Genomic DNA, 23,533 nt, shown 5'->3' with positions numbered 1-23,533 from the left:
TTAGAATTTTCTATATTTCTACATAAATATGACCTAAAACATCATCAGATTTTCACTCAGGTCCTAAAGGTAGATAAAGAGAAACCAGTTAAACAAATGAGACAAAAATATTATACTTGGTCATTTATTTATTGAGGAAAATGATCGAATATTACATATTTGTGAGTGGCAAAAGTATGTGAACCTTTGCTTTCAGTATCTGGTGTGACCCCCCAATAACTGCAACTAAACGTTTCTGGTAACTTCTGATCATTCCTGTACACTGGCTTGGAGGAGTTTGAGCCCATTCCTCCGTACAGAACAGCTTCAACTCTGGGATGTTGGTGGGTTTCCTCACATGAACTGCTCGCTTCAGGTCCTTCCACAACATTTCGATTGGATTAAGGTCAGGACTTTGACTTGGCCATTCCAGAACATTCACTTTATTCTTCTTTAACCATTCTTTGGTAGAACGACTTGTGTGCTTAGGGTCGTTGTCTTGCTGCATGACCCACCTTCTCTTGAGATTCAGTTCATGGACAGATGTCCTGACATTTTCCTTTAGAATTCTCTGATATAATTCAGAATTCATTGTTCCATCAATGAAGGCAAGCCGTCCTGGCCCAGATGCAGCAAAACAGGCCCAAACCATGATACTACCACCACCATGTTTCTCAGATGGGATGAGGTTCTTATGCTGGAATGCAGTGTTTTCCTTTATCCAAACAAAACACTTTTCATTTAAACCAAAAAATTCTATTTTGGTCTCATCCGTCCACAAAACATTCTGCCAATAGCCTTCTGGTTTGTCCATGTGATCTTTAGCAAACTGCAGACGAGCAGCAATGTTTTTTTTTGGAGAGCAGTGGCCTTCTCCTTGCAACTCTGCCATACATACCATTGTTGTTCAGTGATCTCATGATGGTGGACTCATGAACATGAACTTTAGCCAATGTGAGAGAGGCCTTCAGTTGCTTAGAAGTTACCCTGGGGTCCTTTGTGACCTCGCTATTACACGCCTTGCTCTTGGAGTGATCTTTGTTGGTCGACCACTCCTGGAGAGGGTAACAATGGTCTTGAATTTCCTCCATTTGTACACAATCTGTCTGACTGTGGATTGGTGGAGTCCAAACTCTTTAGAGATGGTTTGTAACCTTTTCCAGCCTAATGAGCATCAATAACTCTTTTCTGAGGTCCTCAGAAATCTCCTTTGTTCGTGCCATGATACACTTCCACAAACATGTGTTGTGAAGAGCAGACTTTGATAGATCCTGTTCTTTAAATAACACAGGGTGCCCACTCACACCTGATTGTCATCCCGTTGGTTGAAAACACCTGACTCGAATTTCACCTTCAAACTAACTGCTAATACGTGAGGTTCACATACTTTTGCCACTCACAAATATGTAATATTTGATCATTTTCCTCAATAAATAAATGACCAGGTATAATATTTTTGTCTCATTTGTTTAACTGGTTTCTCTTTATCTACTTTTAGGACTTGAGTGAAAATCTGATGATGTTTTAGGTCATATTTATGCAGAAATATAGAAAATTCTAAAGGGTTCACAAACTTTCAAGCACAACTGTAGATGCGACTGCTCACAGAAGTAGCCGAATGAATTCTGAAGTGTCCAGGGTGCTATACTGTTCTGCTCTGATTCAATCAAATGCTGCAAAACTGATAAAATGACACTTGATAGTACAGATGGAGGATGAGCCAAAACATACTGTGACAGCAAACCAAGTGCTTTTAAAGCAAAGAGCAGGATATTCTTCAATGGCCAAGTCAATCAACTGAGCTCAACCCAACTGGACACGCAGTTCACTTGCTGAAGACAAAACTGAAGGCAGAAAGTCCAACAAACAGGCGACCCCTGAAGAAAGCAGCAGAAGAGGCCTGGCAAAGCAAGATTAGGGGGACACCCAGCACTTGGAGAAGGCTATGGGGTGCAGACTTCAGGCAGTCATTGACTGGAAAGGACTTTCAGCAAAGTATTTAAAATGATTATTATATTAATGATTATGTTAGTTTCTCCAAATACTTTTGAGCTCCTGAAAATGAGGGGACCATGTATAAAAATGGGCGTCTTTTCCAAACAGCAATGTTTTTATTAAACCCCTTGAATTAAACCTTAAAGTCTACACTTCAATCGTATCTTGATTGTTTTAATTCAAACGCACCGTGGTGACACACAGAGCCAAAATTATGAAAATCATGTCGCTGTCCAGTCACTTATATACCTGACTGTATACGCCATTACACTGGCTTAGCTAGCTAGACAGATAAAAACCCACAGTAGTTATGAAGATTTTTTCTTTAACTTTTAAACAGCTGGTAAACGCTCAACCATTTCAAATAAGCCACTTATGACAGAAAATGATATCATGGACTCCTCATTGACCTCCATTTCAATTCAGAATTTTTAATATCGCTACATTAAAACCTCAATGGCTGGGAGGGAGTGGAAATCTATGGAGATTGAAAGCTAGAAACGAAAAGGAAGGAAGGATAATTTAACTGAAACAGTCTAACCCGCATTCCAAAAGTCGACCCTTCCATGTCACAAACCAAGGAGACTTACAGTTTTGCCAGGCCGCGCCCAGGTGCAGATTAGTCCCTCTTGGCAGGCAGTTATGATGCAGTCATCAAGGAACATGAGGACAGTGAGTCGCTCGTGGGCAATCTTCTTGCAGACCAGCGGCTCAAGCAATGGCACCTCATTCATGCGTGGGCACAAGGTGGTCCCCAGCACTTTGGCAGCATCCAGACGGCTACTTCTTGGCGCCACGTTGATCTTGTCGTTGCTCTTACTGATGTTTCCCAAACTGTGGTAACGCTTATGCTCCTTCTCCGCCGAGGCCCCACTTGACTTGTCAGACTTTCGCTCTTGCAGAGAAAGAGTAGCAAAGCGGCCAATGCTGAAGGGGGCATTCCCTTCAGATGCCGTCTGTCCCTTGCTGGCATTAGTGACAGCTGGGTGCGGAAGAGAGTTGGAACGCGACAGCGAGCGAGGCAATGGAGGTCCGTGAGTTACTGGGTGATGGTGCACATGCTGCGGATGGTGTCCTACCGAGCCATCGGCAGTGGTGGTGGTCCCAAGGCTGCAAAGGTTACTACCCCCACTAACAGAAGGTGGTATAGTGGAACTGAAGGTGTTGGTCAGGGTCCGAGCACGAGACAGGGGGAGATGTGGATACAAGATATCTTCCGTTAGATCCCATAGGCAAAACTGCGTGTCCTGACCTACTGAGCCAAAGCGGTAAGTGACAGAACTCCCAGCTTTAGAACTGTGCTTGGAAAGACGTGACAGGGTACTGCTGGTCCGTACCCGGCCAAAATGAATAGGGTCCTGGAGGTCTTCCTCACTGCCGCTGAATCCCATTTGATCGTCATCCTCCAGATTAGTAGTGTAAGGGTCAAAGGCCACTACGTTGACCCAAGACTTGTGTCCGTGACCCCGAGCAATCACTCGGCCTTCCGCGAAGGACCAAACAGTTACCAAATCGTCCTCCCCCCCTGTGGCCAGGTACTTTCCATCAGGGCTCCAGGATACACAGAGAAGCCCCCCAAAGTAACTCTTCATGACACCTTGGAGCTCCATAGAATCAAAATGGAAGACACGCAGGCAGCCATCCTGACCCACACATGCCAAATGTGTCCCATCGGGGGAGAAAGCAAACTCATTTAGCCCGCCTTCACCAATTGACCACCGCAGAAGTGGGTTCCGGGGGGTCTTGCTTTTGCAGGTGTAGACAGTAAAGCCGTCACCCTGCCGAAGCAGCGAGTACTGAGGTGCCGTGGAGCCACATGGGTGCTCCACATTGTAGAGGTAAAGGTTCCCACTGGCATGAGAAGCAAGAAACAGCTGCTCAGACTCCGGCAGCCATTTTAGGCAGGTGACCTTTGTCTTGTCGATCAGTCTCTGGCCAAAAATAGGGAAAAAAAATATAAAGAAATAATTAGTGTGAAAGAAGGGCAAAAGAGTAAATATGACAGAAATTCATTACACCAGACACTTGGCAAAATGGTCAGCAGATACCGGACCTGCAGAAAGTATTCACTTTTCAGACATTTTGTCATGCAGTAGCCTTGTGCTAAACATTTTTAAAATTGAGGGCTGTCATTCGATTTAAAAAAAAAAAAAGATTGCAATTAATAGCAAGATTAAAATCTGAAACCAAAATTAAATGCATTTTATTAGAGAATTTACTTATTTTCTTTCAAGCATATTGATGTTTTTCTATTAAGCAGAAATAAACGAGTCATTCCTAATACAAAACAGTTTTAATAACCACTTGCCTGAGCATATGAAGTTATTTCAGTTCATTTACGGATAGACTGACTGAACAACGAAACACGAATCAGCTCAAAGCACGTTTGTATTTTTAATTTTGAGCTGCATCACAATGCAGATCAGTCTAGCACTTTGATTGGTTCTGTCAATACAGAGGGGGTCCTCCGGTTACAACGTCTAGACATACGACATTTCGAGTTTGCGACGCTCACTCCCATAAAAACTTCAAAAGAAAATTGAGACGTGAGCGTTTCGGCTTACGCGTCGTACTTGCAGACTATGTGGGCAAACTAGTTTGGTTGCGCACAGCGGAAGAATACGAAGTAACGCAGCGTATGAGTGAGGGAGTTGGTGAACTAGTTTGGTTGCGTGCAGCACAAGTGTTCTGTTTGTGTTGCTTTGTTTGGCGACTTTTTGTCTGTATTTTTTATTTTGAGCTGCATCACAATGCACTTTGGTTGGTTCTGTCAATACAAGGAGTCCTTGGATTACGACATCTCCCGTTAATTAATGTTGACTTATTTTAATTTCTTACTATGTCTTTTATTTTTCTATTCTTCATTATGTAAAGCACTTCGAGCTACATCTTTTGTATGAAAATGTGCTATATAAATAAATGTTGTTGTTGTTCACAAATGACATTTCGAGTTTGTGACGCTCACTCCCATAAAAACAAAAAAAAAAAAAATTGAGATGTGAATGTTTCAGCTTACGCTGTTAGTGTCGTACTTACAGACTACGTGGGCAAACTAGTTTGGTTGTGCACAGTGGAAGAATACGCAGTAACGCAGCGTATGAGTGAGGGAGTTGGTGAACTAGTTTGTGTTGCTTTGTTTGGCAACTTTTTGGCCCTTATCATGGCTCCTAAACCAAAGTCACATTCTTCAGATGGTAGTGCTTCAAAGAAGAGGAAAGCCATCACGATGGAAGTGAAATTACACATTGTAAAGAGATCAGAAGGAATAAAGGTAAGGAATTTTTTTGTCACTTTTTCTAATACTACAGCACAGTTTACAGTACAGTATATTTATGTCCTTTTCCTTTTTCTGTGGCTTAGTTGTGCTTTTATGTTCTAGATTATGATTTTGCAAATGTGTTAGGATAGGTAAGTGACTTAGGCTAGGGTGTGTTTTCGACATCAATATTCGGGTTACATCACTATTGTAGGAGCGGAACTGTGTCATAACCCGAGGAGCCCCTGTAATGCCGTCTCCAAAACGATATGAAGATAAAAATATAGGACACTAGGGGGCTTTGCCAACTCCCTTGCCTGTGCTATGCATCACTTTGCGTCTCTACCGCTTGTGTATGTGGATTTCACTTTCACCAAACACCAAATCTTTTAATTCTCGTGGATAGGCCTCTTCATTGGGAAGAAACCTTACTTTTCCCTGATGGCAACACAAATTAGACGATCTACAAGTCTCTGACTTAAAGTTTAAATCCAAACAAAATCTACATACTTCTGTCATATCACCTATGTCCATATATTCAATCTCTTTTTGTTGTTCCGTTATTTCACCGAGTAATAATTTCCATTTGTTTGTGCTAATGCGATCTTTACTTTCATTTTTTCGAGACTTTCGAATTTTAGTACTTTCATTATCTCTAACCTGCTCTGCATGTGTATCGTGCCAACGTTTTCTGAACCTCTTTACGAAGTTCTACTTTGTCATTTACTCTTTGTCTTTTATGTCTGGCCCCAGGCCTGGTTAAATCTCTTGGCACAAAGTCTCGTTTTGCGGGAAATTGAAATTATCTCTCTGAAAATGTCTTGTCTCGTCTTGTCCCAGGGTTTTTTATATAATTGAGAGATTAGAACAACTGTGACAAGAACAGGTCATTCTGCCCGATGAAGCTCACTAGTCCTATCCACTTAATTTTTCTAAAATAACATCAAGTCGAGTTTTAAAAATTCCTAAAGTCCTACTGACCACCACACTACTTGGTCACTTATTCCATGTGTCTGTGGTTCCATACATGAAGAAGAACTCCTTGACATTTGTGTAAACCCTTAGCAATTTTCCAGCTGTGTCCCCATTTTTTTTGGTGAACTTATTTTAAAGTCACCGTCTCGATCCACTGGACTAATTCCTTTCAGAATTTTAAACACTTCAGTCAGGTCTCCTCTTGATCTCCGTTTGCTTAAACTGTAAAGGCTCAGGTCTTTTAATCTTTCCTCATAACTCATCCCCTTTAGCCCTGGAATCAGCCTAGTTGCTCTTCTCTGGACCTTTTCTTGAGCTGCTATGTCCTTTTTGTAGCCTGAAGACCAAAACTGCATCCAGTACTCCAGATGAGGCTTCACACGTGTGTTATAAAAGTTGAGCAGAACCTCCTGTGACTTGTACTCCACACATCAAGGCGCTATATAACCTGACATTCTGTTTACCTTCTAAATGGTGTCTGAACACTGTCTAGGATTTGATAGTTTCAAGTCCACTACGACTCCTCAATCCTTCTCATGAGATGTACTTTCAATTTTTAGACGTCCCATTGTGTATTCACACCTCACATTTTGACTTCCCACATGTAACATTTTACATTTACGGACATTACATTTCACCTGCCACAAATCTGCCCAAGCCTGTCTGCTGTCTAAGTCCCTCTGTAATGATTTAGCGGATTCTCGATTATCTGCCAATCCATCGAGCTTGGTATCATCTGACATTGTAGCCTTCAACAGACCGAGTCCAGAAGGTGGGCTCTACAACCTTCTCAGTTTATTTCAGGATTGCATGAGCCAAAGGTTATCTCACCAGGATTGGGCAAAAGGCTGAAAGCAGGCCTAGACAAAACTCTAGTCCACCACAAGGACCACTCTGACACTTTCACACATAAGTGACATAACCTAGATTAAAAAATAAAAACCTTTGTAAGAAATTCTTCTTTGCTTGGGCATGTCGGCTGTAAGACTTTTCATGAATTGGGACTTGCAAAGCTGTTCAGTTATAACAGATGTTAAGGAAAAACAGAAATGAAAGGCAAACTCTATTACAGCAAGTGCCCTTTATGGATACCAGGTGAATGTGGTACTCTGATGTTGAATTATTGGGTGACCACATTTTCAAAGTCCCAAAATGGGACACTTGTGTAGCATGGATGCCCACCTACTTTGTTTAATGTTTTGCTTTATCTCGTCATCATTATCATCAGAGAGGGATCAGGGGATGGGAATTTAAAAAAAAAAATGATTCACAAATGAACACATTTGATTCCACACGATGGAAACAAATTAATGACAGCACTGTCTATTTTTATCTGGCTCAGTTCTCATCGCGATACTGTTTAAATTTAACACAAGCTCTTAATCAACCTTTCCCTCTCGGGAACTTTGAATATATTATTATTATTACATCAAAATGGGATCTGGGGTATTGGAATCTTGTATGTGCTGTTCCAAATGTATTGCAAGGATGTTTGTATCAAGGACGCAATGTTGTATTAGATGGGCAGCATGTTTAAATAAACTGCTCAAAAAAATTAAAGGAACACTTTGAAAACACATCAGATCTCAATGGGAAAAAGAAATCCTCCTGGATATCTATACTGATATAGACTGGGTAATGTGTTAGGAACAAAAGGATGCCACATCGTTTGATGGAAATGAAGATGATCAACCTACAGAGCCCTGAATTCAAAGACGCCCCAAAAATCAGAGTGAAAAAATTATGTGGCAGGCTAGTCCATTTTGCCAACATTTAATTGCAGCAACTCCAAATTGTACGCAGCACTTTGTATGGCCCCTGTGTTCTTGTATACATGCCTGACAACATCGGTGCATGCTTCTAATGAGATGACAGATGGTGTTGTGGGGATCTCCTCCCAGATCTGGACCAGGGCATCACTGAGCTCCTGGACAGTCTGAGGTGCAACCTGGTGGCATTGGATGGACCAAAACATAATGTCCCAGAGGTGTTCTATTGGATTTAGGTCAGGAAAGTGTGGTGGCCAGTCAATGGTATCAATTCCTTCATCCTCCAGGAACTGCCTGCATACTCTCACCACATGAGGCCAGGAATTGTCGTGCACCAGGAGCCACTGTACCAGCATAGGGTCTGACAATGGGTCCAAGGATTTCATCCTGATACCTAATGGCAGCCAAGGTGCCTTTGTCAAGCCTGTAGCGGTCTGTGTGACCCTCCATGGATATGCCTCCCCAGACAATCATTAACTCACCACCAAACTGCTCATGCTGAATGATGTTACAGGCAGCATAATGTTCTCCATGGCTTCTCCAGACCCTTTCACTTCTGTCACGTGCTCAGGGTGAACCTGCTCTCATCTGTAAAAAGCACAGGACACCAGTGGTGCATCTGCCAATTCTGGTATTCTATGGCGAATGCCAATCGAGCTGCATGCTGCTGGGCAGTGAGCTCAGGGCCCATTAGAGGACATGGGGCCCTTGGGTCACCCTCATGATGTCAGAGACATTCACACCAGTGGCCTGCTGGAGGTCATTTTGTAGGGCTCTGGCAGTGCTCATCCTGTTCCTCCTTGCCCAAAGGAGCAGATACTGGTCCTGCTGATGGGTTATGGACCTTCTATGGCCCTCTCCAGCTCTCCTAGAGTAACTGCTTGTCTCCTAGAATCTCCTCCATGCCCTTGAGACTGTGCAGGCAGACACAGCAAACCTTCTGGCAATGACACGTATTGATGTGCCATCCTGGAGAAGTTGGACTACCTGTGCAACCTCTGTAGGGTCCAGGTATCGCCTCATGCTACCAGTAGTGACACTGACTGTAGCCAAATGCAAAACTAGTGAAGAAACAGTCAGAAAAGATGAGGAGGGAAAAATGTCAGTGGCCTCCACCTGTTAAACCATTCCTGTTTTGGGGGTCATCTCATTGTTGCCCCTCTAGTGCATCTGTTGTTAATTTCATTAACACCACAGCAGCTGAAACTGATTAACAACCCCCTCTGCTACTTAACTGACCAGATTAATATCCCATAAGTTTCATTGACTTTATGCTATACTCTGATTAAAAAGTGTTCCTTTAATTCTTTTGAGCAGTATATTTTTGAGTTACTGTAAGAGCCATTTGCTAGTTATTTAAGTTATATAAACGTTTGCCTAAATATTAGTGCATAGTCCATGGCAGGGCAATTCAAATGGCAGCCCGCAGGCCACATGCGGCCCAGAAGCAACCTCCAAGTCGCCCAGTCCGTGGTTCTGCCATGGCTCCAGACTACAACTAAAATGCAACCAAAAATAAGCTTTGGCGGTAATCATTTCTACTTAGTTTGTCAGTTGTGAATGAAATCATCGAAACTTTAAACTAATTATATCGTTAAGCGGATGTGCTGTTAATGTGCCAGTACAGGCTCCACCTTGCATATATCTGAACAGTATAAAGGCTAGTTTATATCCCACACTGGGTGCAAGGAAGTCCCGGCGAAAATGACGTCAGACTTGGATACGTGCACGGGAAAATATTTCTAAGTACATGGTGCTGCTGAGGGGATGGCTGTGAATTTCAGCGACAGGCTGGTTACGCTTGTGCCGGAATAATAAATAAACGGATAAATATGATGCAACCGGTCATCAGAACAAAAGGTAGCCATGCAGAACATTTGAAATTCATCTGCCCATCACCATAGGTCCCCCGTTATGAATATATCTGTGCTCTGTGGAATTCAGTTGTCGTTCTGATTTGGTGCAGCACAATAAGGTATGATTGTCTCAATCACCTTGTGTTTGCACATCTTTGCATGCCGTTTCTCTTTTGATTAAACCTTACTCCATGCAAAATGCTGGCCTGTCTGTTAGTAAACACGTACGAGCAGCTGCCTGCCCGCTGTTTTGTCACGCACAGATGTGATGAAGTCTGCATTTTAAGGTTGAAGTCGTTTTATCAGGATGCTCTGTGATTGATGGCGGACAGTAGACTTTTGTTAAAATTCCAATTTTTTAGTTGTTACTTCAGTCATTTTGGCAATAAATTCTTCAACGGGAGCTCTTCAACAAAGAAACAGGGAAAATAAGATTTATTAAAAAAACAATACTACCAATAATTATAATTAACCTGTAACGGCGCACTGCACGATAACATGCAGTGAATACACTTGACTTGACTTGCCCGCTGCCAAGAGTTGATTCTACAATAAAATAAAATAAAAAGAGTAATAATTCCAAAACCCTTTCTTTTTAAAATAAAGCTATAGTGCAGAGTTTCAGAGTAGTACATGTGTGCCAGATTTCAGGTTTACAGGTTATTTAATTTTGACCTTGACCTTCCTGGGTTGATCTTTGACATTGGAGGTCAATCATCACCCCGAAAGTGGACAGCAGACATCACGTATGTACATATGTGTACCAAATTTCACGTCAATCGGTCAAACAGTTTGCGAGCTACAGGTGATTTAAAATCCTGGACAGAAAAACGGACAGCCACGGTACCATATTATATAAGAAGATAATGCATTACTTTACACCCAAGAACTCGGCACAAAGACATTTTAAAGACAAATTATTAAAATAAATGTACTAATCTACTTTCATGTCATACGAGGTGCCTTGCATTTACTGAGGTAGTATTATTCGGTGGGGGAAACAATTTCAACAGAAAAAGGCTTTGTCATGGAAGTTAAATTTAACCTCTGTCATATGACTGATTAAAACTGTGTGAATGAAATAGTTCTATGAAAAAAAAGAAAAAAACCTTTGCCTGTCATGACCACCCATTTAACACTAGAATTCCTGAAGCCAACGAAAAAACCCGTAATCCCGGCCCACCTTAAATCCATTTGCAAATCTCCATCAGCATCTTTAACTTTGTAAATGTGTCTATCAGCACAAGCAGCAAGCAATCCCATCACCCCACCGCCGGAGATCATCTCGGGCAAAAAGTTCTCCCAGCTCAAGTCAAGGCTCCTTATATGCGCGTGTGGTGCCTGGAGTTGTATAGGGTAAATAAGATATCGTCATTTGGAATGCATACATTTCATGTGTGTTCCATGTCTACAATGATCTGTGTAAATTGTAGGATGAACTGCAAGGCAGGAATAATTGAACACACGGCTAAAACAGAAACGTTTTTCATATTTTAGTAATAATTGACAAAATGTGCACATGGAGTGTATAATGTGTGGAGACTGAAGTCCAAATATCAAATAAACAATTTCACAACAGGTACAAATTTAGCACAACAAGTGTACTTTTACTCAAGAATATTACCGTAGAAAAAGAAATTGGTATAGGGTACAACACTGACATAATAGCTTTGTTGACACAACTGCTGACTGGCAATCAAAAGGTCACTGGTTCGATTCAGAGTGCACCCGTTTTGAGTAGTGAGCTGCTCTTATTCTTACTGGTATACAATAAAAACATACATTTGGATTTGTGACCAAATGTAAAAGGGAAACAATGAATAAACAATACTAGTTTTTAAATAAATTCATTTGTGTTGATTTAAAATTTGTCATTAACTGCTGCTGAAAATGTCTGGCCCAGCTAAATTTCTTGGTTTGAAAATCTGGCCCAACTTAAATTATAATTGAATAGCCCTGGTCTATGGGAAGTTCCTACAACCCCCAGAAGTTGAATTGAATTGGCATATTCTAACTATTTCTAGCCCCTCTGATTACACATTATACTCTGTTAGTGACCTACCTTGTCATGTGTAAAGCATTGAGGGCACACGGTTTTAAACCGTGCCTTATGTGCCAAGTAACATGAAAGACAACGTGCTCTATTGAATGTGCAGCACTGTACGTTTAAAGCGAACAGAAGAAGAAGTAAAGCATCTTTTAAGTATAGAAGCAACTAAAGTTTAACCAGAAAAGTTAAGTTTAGAGAAGATACATTTTTCCTTTTTTTTTGCATTTTATTCTACGTGTGTAACAACCTTTTTTCTTTATTCGTGTGTGGATTATTTGCTTTGAATTTTTACTAAATATTTTAAAACAAACTTTTGGACCAAGAGATTTCTTTTGGACCACATCTGACCCTTGCTTGATGCACCCGCAGCTACAGTAACTTATCGGGATGCATAGCCTGAGAATCGGATTTGTCCCTGTCACCTGGACGTCTGGCCACCCTAGTGAATTCAAGTGACAGTGAAATTCTGAATCATTATAATGTGCAGATAACGGAGCTGTGAGATTGTGGTTTAGCGTAAGGTAAATAGTACTAACTAAATGTTTATTTGCTCCATGGACGGCAATTTACACACCTCAGGATACTTCACTCATATGCAAAAAATCCTTTATCTTGCTTATATTTTACACCTTTATGGTTAGTAGTAATAATAATAATCAATTTTATTTGTATTGCACTTTATATTTTAGCAATCTCAAAGTGCTACAGAGTAAAAACAAAGTAATAAACAAGAGAATCTATAAAATACTTTAACAAAATGTCTTTCTAAAAAGACAAGTTTTCAAGTTTCGTTTAAAAGCATCAGTCGACTGGGGCTCTCAGGTAGTCAGGGAGGGCGTTCCACAGCCTCGGCGCCACAGATGAAAAAGCCCTATCACCCATGCGACAGAGTTTGGTTCTAGGGACTTGGAGAGTATTAGCGTGTGCAGAGCGGAGAGAGGGTGAGGAGTTCCTGTAAGTTAAGGGGGGCATGTCCATGAATGCACTGATGGGTGAGGAGAATGACCTTGTACTCTATTCTGAGTGGGACAGGGAGCCAGTGAAGGGTTTTCAGGATGGGAGTGATGTGGTCATGCTTTTGCACCCTCATCAGGATCCTGGCAGCGCTGTTCTGGATATACTGGAGTCTTTGGATACTCTTGCCAGGAATGCCGATGAAAAGCGTATTACAGTAATCCAGCCTGGAGGAGACAACTGCATGGACGAGCTTCTCTGCATCTGCCAGGGTGGTGTTGGGTGGAGTTTGGCAATGTTCTTGAGGTGATAGAAAGATGACTTACAGAGGTGTTTGATGTGGGTGTGAAAGGTGAGTTGAGAGTCCATTTTAACACCCAAATTGGTGACAGATGTGGAAAGAGGAATGTTTTGGCCAGAGAAAGTGATCCTGGTGATGGTAGAAGAGCAAAGATGGTGTGATGTGCCAATTAAAATGCCTTCTGTTTTAGATCTGTTCAGCTGAAGGAAGTTGAGCCTCATCCATCCCTCTATCTCCTACAGGCAGGTAGTCAGTGTGGATGTTGGCAGAGGAGCAGTAGATGAGGTGGGGGTAGTCCTGAGGTAAAGCTGAGTGTCATCGGCATAGCAATAGAAAGATAAACCATGTCTGCTAATGACATTTCCAAGAGGGAGCATGTAGATGGTGAAAAGGATGGGGCCTAGCACAGAGCCCTGTGGGACAGCACAGGTGATGGTTATGGGTGTGAGATTTTGCACTGCCCAAGGTGACATGCTCAGTTCTACCAGTCAGGTATGATGTGAACCAGTTATGAACATTTCCTGAGAGTCCAATGGTGAATTGCAGGCGGTGAAGAAGGATGTTGTGGTCTGTTGTGTTGAAAGCAGCTGTCAGGTCAAGGAGGATGAGTAAAGAAGGGGAACCAGTATCTGCTGTCATCAGAAGGTCATTGGTGACCCTGACCAGGGCTGTTTCGGTGCTTTGGCCAGGGCGAAAACCAGACAAACTTTTCAAACAGATTATTCAGTTTGAGGTGATCATGAAGTTGTGCTGCAACTATTTCATTTAACTTATGACAATTTCAAAATGATCACAGAACCAATAGTTAAACACGTGTTGTATCTTTCCAAGAGTGAATGGTGATCAGCGAATTTCACCAAAGCGTTATTCCCAGTGACTGTACTGCATTCGCATTCGCTTCTATTTGTCTGATTACTTACTGATATTTCGGCCAGTTTAGGAGAACATTTTCCCCCTGCGTCCCATAATGCTTTGCTCTGCTGTAACAGCCAACATTGAATGGGACTGCCTCCCCAGGTATATACTGCTGATCATCTGCATTACAGACTTTGTGATAGAACAGATAAATAATGCAGGTTCTCAAAATTTTATTTTTCTGAAACCTATACAGCATAAGTAATGATTTATCTCTGCTTGTCGGTAAATGTGCAGGTTGATCTTCGAGTGCCACATCAGTATAAGATAAGGAGGTGTGTGCCCTATCTTATATATAAACGTCTACACATGAAAGTGTGTGTGTGTCTGTCTGGCTCAGAAGTGAGAGGTGGAGTCAGGCTAAGGGCTCCGCCTCCAAGGATACACAAATTAGGCCAGCAGGTCGGCAAAGCGAAACCTCCGAAGAAAGAATCACTCACTTAACCGCTAATACAGAAGTGAGGCGAGCACATCGGCAAAACGTTATCCCTTTTACTTTTCCTCCTACTGCTAATACACTAGTGAGGTCAGCATACCGGCAAAAGGAAACCTCCGAAGAAAGACAGTTGCTTAGCCGCTAATGCACAAACGATGCGAGCACATCAGCAACATGAAACCTGCTAGGAGGGAGATGCCCAGAATAGTTCTTTTCATCTATCTGACATTTCTACATTTCTGTTTTTTTTCCTGACGATTTCAATAGTTTCTTGGACCCTGGGATTTTTACAGCACGGGCTTACAAAGCTAGTCTTATATATAAACTTCTACATGTGGAAGTGTATGTGTGTGTGTGTGTGTGCCTGCCAGACCGGCCCGGAAGTAACAGGTGAAGTCAGGGTAAGGGCTCTGCCTCCGAGGAAACAGAAACTCGGTTAGCCACAAATACAGAAGTGAGGCGAGCACATCGGCAAAACGAAACCTCCGAAGAAAGACAAAGTTGTTTAGCTGCTAATGCACAAATGAGGCGAGCACATTGGCAAAATGAAGCCTCCTAGAAGAGAGATGCCTAGAGTAGTTCCTTTCAATTACCTGACAACTCTACATTTCAAATTTTATCCTGACGATTTCAATAGTTTCTAGGACCCCAGGCGTTGTACACCAAGGGCTTACACAGCTAGTCTTATATATAAACGTCTACGCATGGAAAAGTGTGTGTGTGTGCCTATCAGTCCTGCCCAGAAGTGAGAGGGGGAGTCAGGGTAAGATCGCTACCTCTGAGGAAACAGAAACTCGCTTAGCTGCTAATACACAAGCGAGGCGAGCACATCGGCCAAACGAAATCTACTAGGAGAGAGACGCCCAGAGTAGTTCCTTTCAATTACCTGACATCTCTACATTTCAATTTTTTTTCTGACAATTTCAATAGTTTCTAGGACCCCAGGCTTTTTACAGCACGGGCTTGCATAGCGAGTCTTATATATAAATGTCTATGTGTGGAAGAGTGCATGTCTGTCTGTCTGTCCGGCGCAGCCCATGAAGCTCAAAGAAAGCAACTCTGTAGCTAAAGTGAAACCACAGAGAAAAAAGAAACTTGCTTAGCCGCTGATGCAAAAGCGAGGTGAAAACATCGACAAAACGAAACCTCAGAGGAGAGAGAAACTCACTTAGCCGCTAATACAGAACCGATGTGATTAATTGATTGAATTGCAAGAATCCATGGTTTCTAGGAGCCCAGTCTTTCACATCTAGTGTATGCATAATTAGACACAAGGAGCTAAAAAACAAACCTTGAAGGAGCCTAATGCCACCCAAACACAGAAGACTCTAAGTGATAATAATAATACCGAAAGATATATTACCGTTTGCAAGACGTTTCTATCTTTTTGATAGAAGAAATAGTGCAAAGCATCAGCACAGACAGTTTGGAGAGCCTTCGGCGCGACTTCAAAAAAAACAGAACGAGCCAGTGGCTTCAATCATGACACCCCACTTTGAATGTTCTGCCTTCAAAAGACCTACGTATTTTTCCTGAATTTTGAGTACGTGAACACTTCTGTGATTTCTCTGATCTCCGTGGAGTTCGCTCATCACTACTCTCCACCCCAGTGACAGACACAATCGCTCCCAAATAGCAGTGCCTTCTATCAAAATGAGACGGGCACATAAGAGACAATGCACAATAAAAGAAGACCACCTGATTTAGCAGTGCACTCCTTGCTGCTCACTTGCTCACCTCCTCATTGAACAGCTTGCTCGTCTCCTTCTTAATGGGGTCCAGGTACTGCACCTGTCCAGCGGAGAAGCCCACAATGAGGGAGACACTATCTGCGGTGGCAGAGAACTGGTTAAAGTCGTGGCACGTGGGCTGAGTCCCCTTGTAAATCCGCTTGTCGATTGGTTTGCTAAGATCGACGGCCTGCAACAGAAAAAGGAAGCACAGTGAATTGGAGTGGCCACCTAAAGTGCATCTGGTTAATTAGAAATGCCTTCAGAAAGGATTTTTCAATTTTTTTGTTGCAGCCTGAGGCTAAAATTGTTTAAATTCATATTTTCCTATCATTGAGCAACACTTAATATGCCAGAATGACAACACGAAAATAGAATTTTAGGAATTTGGGGGGAAAAAAAAAAAACAAAAAAATTAATTTCAATGGTTTTTGCCTAAGGCTGCAACATAAGAAAATTTGTAAAAAGTGAAGTGTTCTGAATACGCAAATACATTCAAACATCTGGGGGACATTTAAATATTTATTTGCTTAGCAGACATTTTTATCCAAAGTGACTTTCAAAAGGCGGTCAACATAATTTCCAGTTTACAGTCTTTTTAATACCATTCTGCCACATTGACTGGGGAAAAAAAAGCTCAAGGCTTTGCATCTTGATACACTCCACATGGACTACCTGACCAACAGGTGGCAGTTTGTGAGGCTGAGTGTGTCAGAAATGATGGTGTGTGATACTGGAGCACCTCAGGGAACTGTCCTGTCCACACAACAGACTTCCAGTTCAATACCAGCACTTCCCACCTACAAAGATTTTCAGATGACTCGCCCATCATGGGCTACATTAATAATGGAGACAAGTCAGAGTACAGGAAGGGTGTAGATGCCTTCATCTTGTGGCGCAGGGGCAACACACACCCTGCAACTAAACATCAGCAATAAAAAAGAGCTGGTGGTGGATTTTAGGCGTGCCAAGAAGCCTCTGAGACCAGTTACCATTCAGGTAACAGAGATACAAGTACCTGGGGGTTCACATGAACAAAAGACTGGACTGGTCTGACAACACAAGAAGGGCAACAGCAGACTGGACTTGCTAAGAGACTCAGGTCTTCTGATGTCTCTTCTGTTTCTTTTTCCTGCGCCGCCACCACCACCTACTCAAAGCATCATGATGCACCAACATTGATGGACTGAAAGCCAGAAGTCTACGTGACCATCATCATCAGGTCCTTCCATGAAAACCCTAAATACAAAGAGGACTGTTTGACTTATGTTAGGTAGATTGCCCAGAGGGGACTGGGCGGTCTCTTGGTCTGGAACCCCTACAGATTTTATTTTTTCTCCAGCCTTTGGAGTTTTTTTTTTGTTTTTTCTGTCCACCCTGGCCATCGGACCTTACTCTTATTCTATGTTAATTAATGTTGACTTATGTTTATCTTTTATTGTGTCTTCTATTTCTCTATTCATTTTGTAAAGCACTTTGAGCTACATTTTTTTGTATGAATATGTGCTATATAAATAAATGTTGATTGATTGATTGATTGATGTGTGCAACAGGCTGCTGGAGATGTTCTACCAGTCCATAGTAGCCCGTGTGGTGTTCAAAACAGCAGTCTACTGGGGAAACAACCTGAGCACCACACTGGCTATTTATTATGGACTGGCAGAACATTTCCAGCAGCTTGCTGGAACACAATGCCTGAACAGATCTATCAGGAAAACCTGCACCTTCACAGGGCCAACACTGGACAGACTGGAAACTGTTGTGGAAAAGGTGATGATGGCAAACTGAATTATTTTATGAAAAATCCCCACCAGGAGGCACTCTCTTGGAGCACTTTTAGCCACAGTCTCATTCCATCACGGTGTGCTAAGAAGAAGCACCACAGCATCAAACAGGCGTGGCAACTAAAAAACAATGCGACTCCCACCAAAGAAAAAAAAAATGACACCAACCATCCAAAAACATAACACAAAATGGTGTTGTGGTGAAATCACTCTCTTGGATCACTTTTAGCCACATGCTCATTCCACCATAGTGTGATAAGAAGCGCATCTGGGAGTCTTTTCTGGCCACTGCTTTCAGGCAATTCATTTCTTCCTCCCAGGGTTACTTGTTAAGTTCATTTTGAAATATCTGCGCAATATACATTCATTTATTTATGTACAGGGAATGTCAGAATTATATTAACATTTGAATGGTGGAAACAATTTATTCACAAAACATACTTCATATGAGCAAGATGATTTACAGGAATGTCTCAACCTGTATGCCATCATATGTGGCACATACATTGTCCACAAAAATTGTATATAAGTATATACATAGCAGTACCATTAGTGTTAACATAATTTTGACTCACCCTGTATTTTCATTTCCTTACCAATTGAGTCAAAGATGAACTGGCTGAATTATCTGTCCTGTGAGGCTGTATCCTTGTTTTTTACGCTTCTGATGCTGTATGCAACTGAATTTTAAAATGCCTAAAAGAAGGGGCCCGAGTTGCCTTGAAAGCCTGAATACCGTAATCTGTTCGGTTAACCAATAAAACCAGGTGTCATTTGGCTTGACTTCAGTTCATCACCTTGAGATTAATACATTTTATTAATCAAATACAGGTAAACATCAGTCTGGGGGACCTGTTTGGGAAACAAGTTTTGCCAGATGAAGGTAGTGATGAGCTCAGAACAAAATACAGCCAAGTTAGACCTTCAAGATTATAAAAGCCTAACAGCTAATATCAGTTAGAAATCCACCAAACAAAAAAAGAGAGTCTTCTAATGCTTCTGAAACACATTGAGGGAGTGCTTTCTTTTCTTCTTTTATTATTATTACTAGGGGGCTTTGCCCCCTGCTTGCTTCGCTTGCCAACCCCCCGGGGTCCTGTGCTACGAGCCAGTCTCATTGCAGCTCTGCCGTATGGGGATATGAATGTACAATTTAAACAGATTGTTATTTTCATGGGAATTGTTACATATGCATAATAGAACTAAATATTATACATTACAGCGAGTAATTAACCATATTAAAAAAGTAAACTATGTTTCATGTTGCGTTAAGGGTTATTCATTGCGTAATATGTTTTTGTTCTGTTTGGCAAAATTAACACACAAAAAAACTTCAGTAAAAACTATTTTTTCAATTAAATTTTCATCAATATCGCATTGAATTTTGATTCAATGGACTTTCATTGTGACAACGTGACATATAACTGCCTGTGAGTGAATTTCATTTCTTTCTCTCAATTAAATAAAACAACTTTTTCGAATGTTTGGCTCTGAGATTTGTTAATTGTCTTTGCAAGAGCTATTGAAACAGGAAACTGTTAAGATTTTAATATGAATGGCGTATCAAGTTCTCCATTGTTGTCTAATGTTATCTCCTGAAGATGTACTACATTACCTTTCTTGGATGCATCCTCCTTTCTACAGTAATTCGTGTGGTGGAAGACCGGATGTTGTTAACAGTTGTAGATATTCTTCATGATATTATAAGTTGATGTTTTCATCTTCCATACAATCACCACCAACTGTTTCAGCACAGCCTATTGATATGCATTTAACCCGTTTGCTTGGTAACCGATTGACACTTTTGGTGTTGACTTCATTCGCTTGACTTCATTGTTTCTTGGTGTTAGGATTGCCCGTGTACTCTTTTTTTCTGTTGATGATAACCCTTTGGGATGAAATTCTTTTTTTTTTTTTTTTATTTATTAATTTTATTACAATCAATACATAGCAATCAAGTTTTTACAAAAAGAATTATGCTAAGAACAGATCGATCCCCACCCTTGAGAGAGAGAGCAAGCCAAACGGTGTAAAATTTAAGGCTTTTAAAAATACCTAAATCAACAAATTCTCTGTGCTTTATAAAATCATTTCAAAATATTTCTGATTAGATCCTGCCATGTTTTGAAAAAAGTCTGCACAGATCCTCTAACTGAGTATTTGATTTTTTCCAATTTTAAATAATATAACACATCAGTTTCCCACTGACTTAAAAGAGGAGAGTTTGGGTTCTTCCAGTTTATCAGAATAAGTCTGCGTGCCAACAGTGTAGTGAATGCAATCACAATTTGTTTGTCTTTCTCCACTTTAAGACCCTCTGGAAGAACCCCAAACACAGCTGTTAATGGGTTAGGAGGGATTGTGAGTCCAAGGCTGTCTGAAAGGTAATTAAAAATTTTGTCCAGAATAATGTTAATTTGGAGCAGGCCCAGAACATGTGACCTAGTGAGGCTGGGGCTTGGTTGCAACGTTCGCAGGTTGGATCATGCCCTGGAAACATTTTGGAGAGTTTTAGTCGAGACAGATGTGCTCGATATATAATTTTGAGTTGTATAATTGTATGCTTTGCGCATATGGAGCTCGAGTGAATTCTCTGCATTGCTACTTTCCACTCCTTTTCTGATATATTAATTGAGAGGTCTTTTTCCCAGTGTCCTCTTGGATCTTTGAAAGGAAGGGATTGTAAAAGGATTTTATATATTGTAGAGATGGAGTCTAACTCCTTGAAATGGAGTTGAATTGGGATGAAATTCTTGAATAGGATTTGGACATGATAAGTGTTCTTTAATTGGGAACTTAAAGCGAGGAAAACGTTATAATTTATACGAACTGGAACTGTGTCTGTCAAAAGCATGCACATGAATGAGAGGTGATGTGTAGTGAGCTTCATGGCTGGTGAGGCACTGACTCCTTCAGAGTGAGATTTACAAATATATAAACCCCAAAGAGAGGCTTATTCACTATTCAATTGTTGACATGCTCACTGAATACTGGTTACGTTTCATATCTCATCAGCATTCTTTTCACACACACACACACACACACACAGGTGAGGTTCATATTTGGCTAAGAAAGAACGTTACATTTATAGCGGCGAGAGAGAGCAGAGAGAACACATTTGCTCCTCACCCTCCATGTCTTCTAAATTTGCTGTTGCAATTCCACAATTCATACTCATTCAACACAAATAAAAGTATAGAGTTTACAAAAAAAATGGAATTCAGTTTTGACCTTAATTGAAATATTTAGTTGGTTTTAAAAGCTTTTAATTTTGATGCTTTAATCAATTCTAATACAGCCTGTTCAACAAAAGGATTTAAGAAAAATGAATGATTATTTTATTAAAGGTCAAAATTTAGTTTTTAAATATTAGATTTTTTTTTTCTTAGTCTGATCCCATTTTTTATGAAATTGAAAACTGTTTATGGTCTTACCTTTATTTTGTAAAGTAAAGTATTCTTGTAAAAGTCCTCCTTATTTTCCTTTACTTTTAAAAATCTTAATCTTCCATTTTGGCAGTCAGTCGGAAAAAAATAAAAAATAAAAATAAACGGACCGCTGCAGTGTACTTGACTTTCTGATATTGTTAACTTATTGGCGCCTCTGCGTGGAAGAACAGCAGCAATGAGTACCTGTTTGGCTCAAAGGACGGCATGGTCCTGTCTGCCTCACTCACCTTGTGCCATTTCACTGCGGTTTTATGTCCGATCAGCAAGACTAAATTTGTCACACACATTCATTAAAGATATTAGCCAGACTATGGACAGTCAGGGTGTATAATAAACATGTCTGCAGACATTAGATTGGCGACAAACAGAGAGACAGCAACAGGCACGCGCCAATTGCAGACATCAACCATGTGCGTGAGGGAGAGAGCAGTCCGAGGGGAGGCGAGGCTTGTCGCTGCCGCACTTCACGTTTCTCCCCTGTATTTAAACTGAAAATGCACAAATTTAGCGATTTTGACTATAAAAAGGCTCAAAATTTTTGGACTCATATCAAAAACAGACTAGTGGACACATTGATTTTATGCTATCATTATTAGTTTTTTTTACTTTTCATGATGACAGGCAACGCTCTGCCTCCCCTGATCGCACGTCCCCGTTGAATATGGTTGAGAGGAGGGCGGGACTTGAAAAAAATCTCTTGAAAAAAGTCTTGTCTATTCCCAGGATTTTTTTTTTACATAGAGAGATTTTAATTTTATTTTGTTAGCTGGCTATCCAGTTTCTCATTACCACATATTCCAAGACTTTGGGTCATTAAACCAATGGCATCAGGACACTGGGATGACATGGGATGCCTGTGCATTACAAAGGTGTTTACATATTAAACAAAAATCAGACCAGTCCTTCATGTGCAGTATTTCTGGCAAATGAGAGAAAACTTAAATAATTTGAGAAAACTCACATGGGGAGCATGCAATGTCTACACACAAAATGAGCACAGTGGCTGAACACAAGTCCTGGTGTGTTTGAGACATCAGCGTTATGGCTCTGTGCCACTTAAACAGTAATAAGAAGAATCCTTGCCAGTTGTGTAAATATCAAATAAGCCATGGATTGAAATGTCTGCACTGTTTTCATTGTGCATAATGTGTTAACAGAGGTAAAAGAAAACCAAAAATGAAGTGCAGGCGATGCCAGGGTTAGGAAAACACTGGAGGAAAAAAAAAATCATTTTGAAGCACACTGTCAACTGAGACATGAAGGTTTTTAAATCCATGCACCCATTAGCTTGAGCAGAATGTTATTACACAACTCAATTAACCTTTATAATCTACTTATGTAATGTAGGCTGACAGCTTCTATAAAAAGTAGTCAATAAAAAAAAAAAAACACAAAATCTGATCCTGGGCACCGCAGTGGAGTCGACAGAAATAAGAACGGCCATTATGGAATCTGCAACAGTGGACTAGTGAAGAACTACAGTGGACTCAGAGTATTCAGATGTCTTCTCTTTCTGGACACTTTATTTTGTGTTGTAGATTTATCATTTTCAACAAAAAAAATTGCCTTTTTTACCCATCAATCTACACATAATAACCTATAATACCAAAGTGGAAAGGTTTTCAGACGTTTTGCAAATTGATTAAAAAAAAAAAACAAAATGTTAAATTGCAAATGTCTCGATTCTAGTATTCAGAGTCTTTGTTGTGGCACCCCAAATTATGCTCAAGTGTCTCCCATTTCCCCTTGAAATGTGTCTGCCACTTGACTGGAGCCCATCTGGGGCAAACTGAACTGATTTGATTTCATTCAGAAAAGCACACATGTAGCGGTGTATTGAAGGTCCCACAGTTCATGCTCCATTTCAGCACAAAAACCAAGCCATGAAGTCCAAAGAGCTCTCTGTAGACCTCTGTGATCAAACCATTTTGAAAGCCTGGAGTGTTTCCAGGATCACAGTGACATCTATAAATTGTGAAATGGTAGAAGTTTGGAACCCCCTAGAACTCTTCCTACAGTTAGCCATCAAACCAAACTGAAGAGCTAAGCAATAAGGGCCTTGGGGTTTGGAAGAAGACCTGGAA

General features: G+C 40.9%; 1 protein-coding gene across 1 annotated transcript in view; it reads right to left on the bottom strand.

The window, feature by feature from the left end:
* zmp:0000000529 (WD repeat-containing protein 20) overlaps window positions 1–23,533 on the bottom strand; it is a 58,086-nt gene that overhangs the window by 15,572 nt on the left and 18,981 nt on the right. The window contains exons 2-3 of the mRNA XM_039768077.1: window positions 16,224–16,406; window positions 2,565–3,905 (exon numbers count right to left, since the gene is read on the bottom strand). Of these exons, the coding sequence (XP_039624011.1) occupies window positions 2,565–3,905; window positions 16,224–16,406 (1,524 nt within the window). The remainder of the gene's footprint in view (window positions 1–2,564; window positions 3,906–16,223; window positions 16,407–23,533) is intronic.

Source organism: Polypterus senegalus, chromosome 11, assembly GCF_016835505.1.
Source record: "Polypterus senegalus isolate Bchr_013 chromosome 11, ASM1683550v1, whole genome shotgun sequence".
NCBI lineage: Eukaryota > Metazoa > Chordata > Cladistia > Polypteriformes > Polypteridae > Polypterus > Polypterus senegalus.
This window is presented reverse-complemented; position numbering and strand designations above follow the sequence as displayed.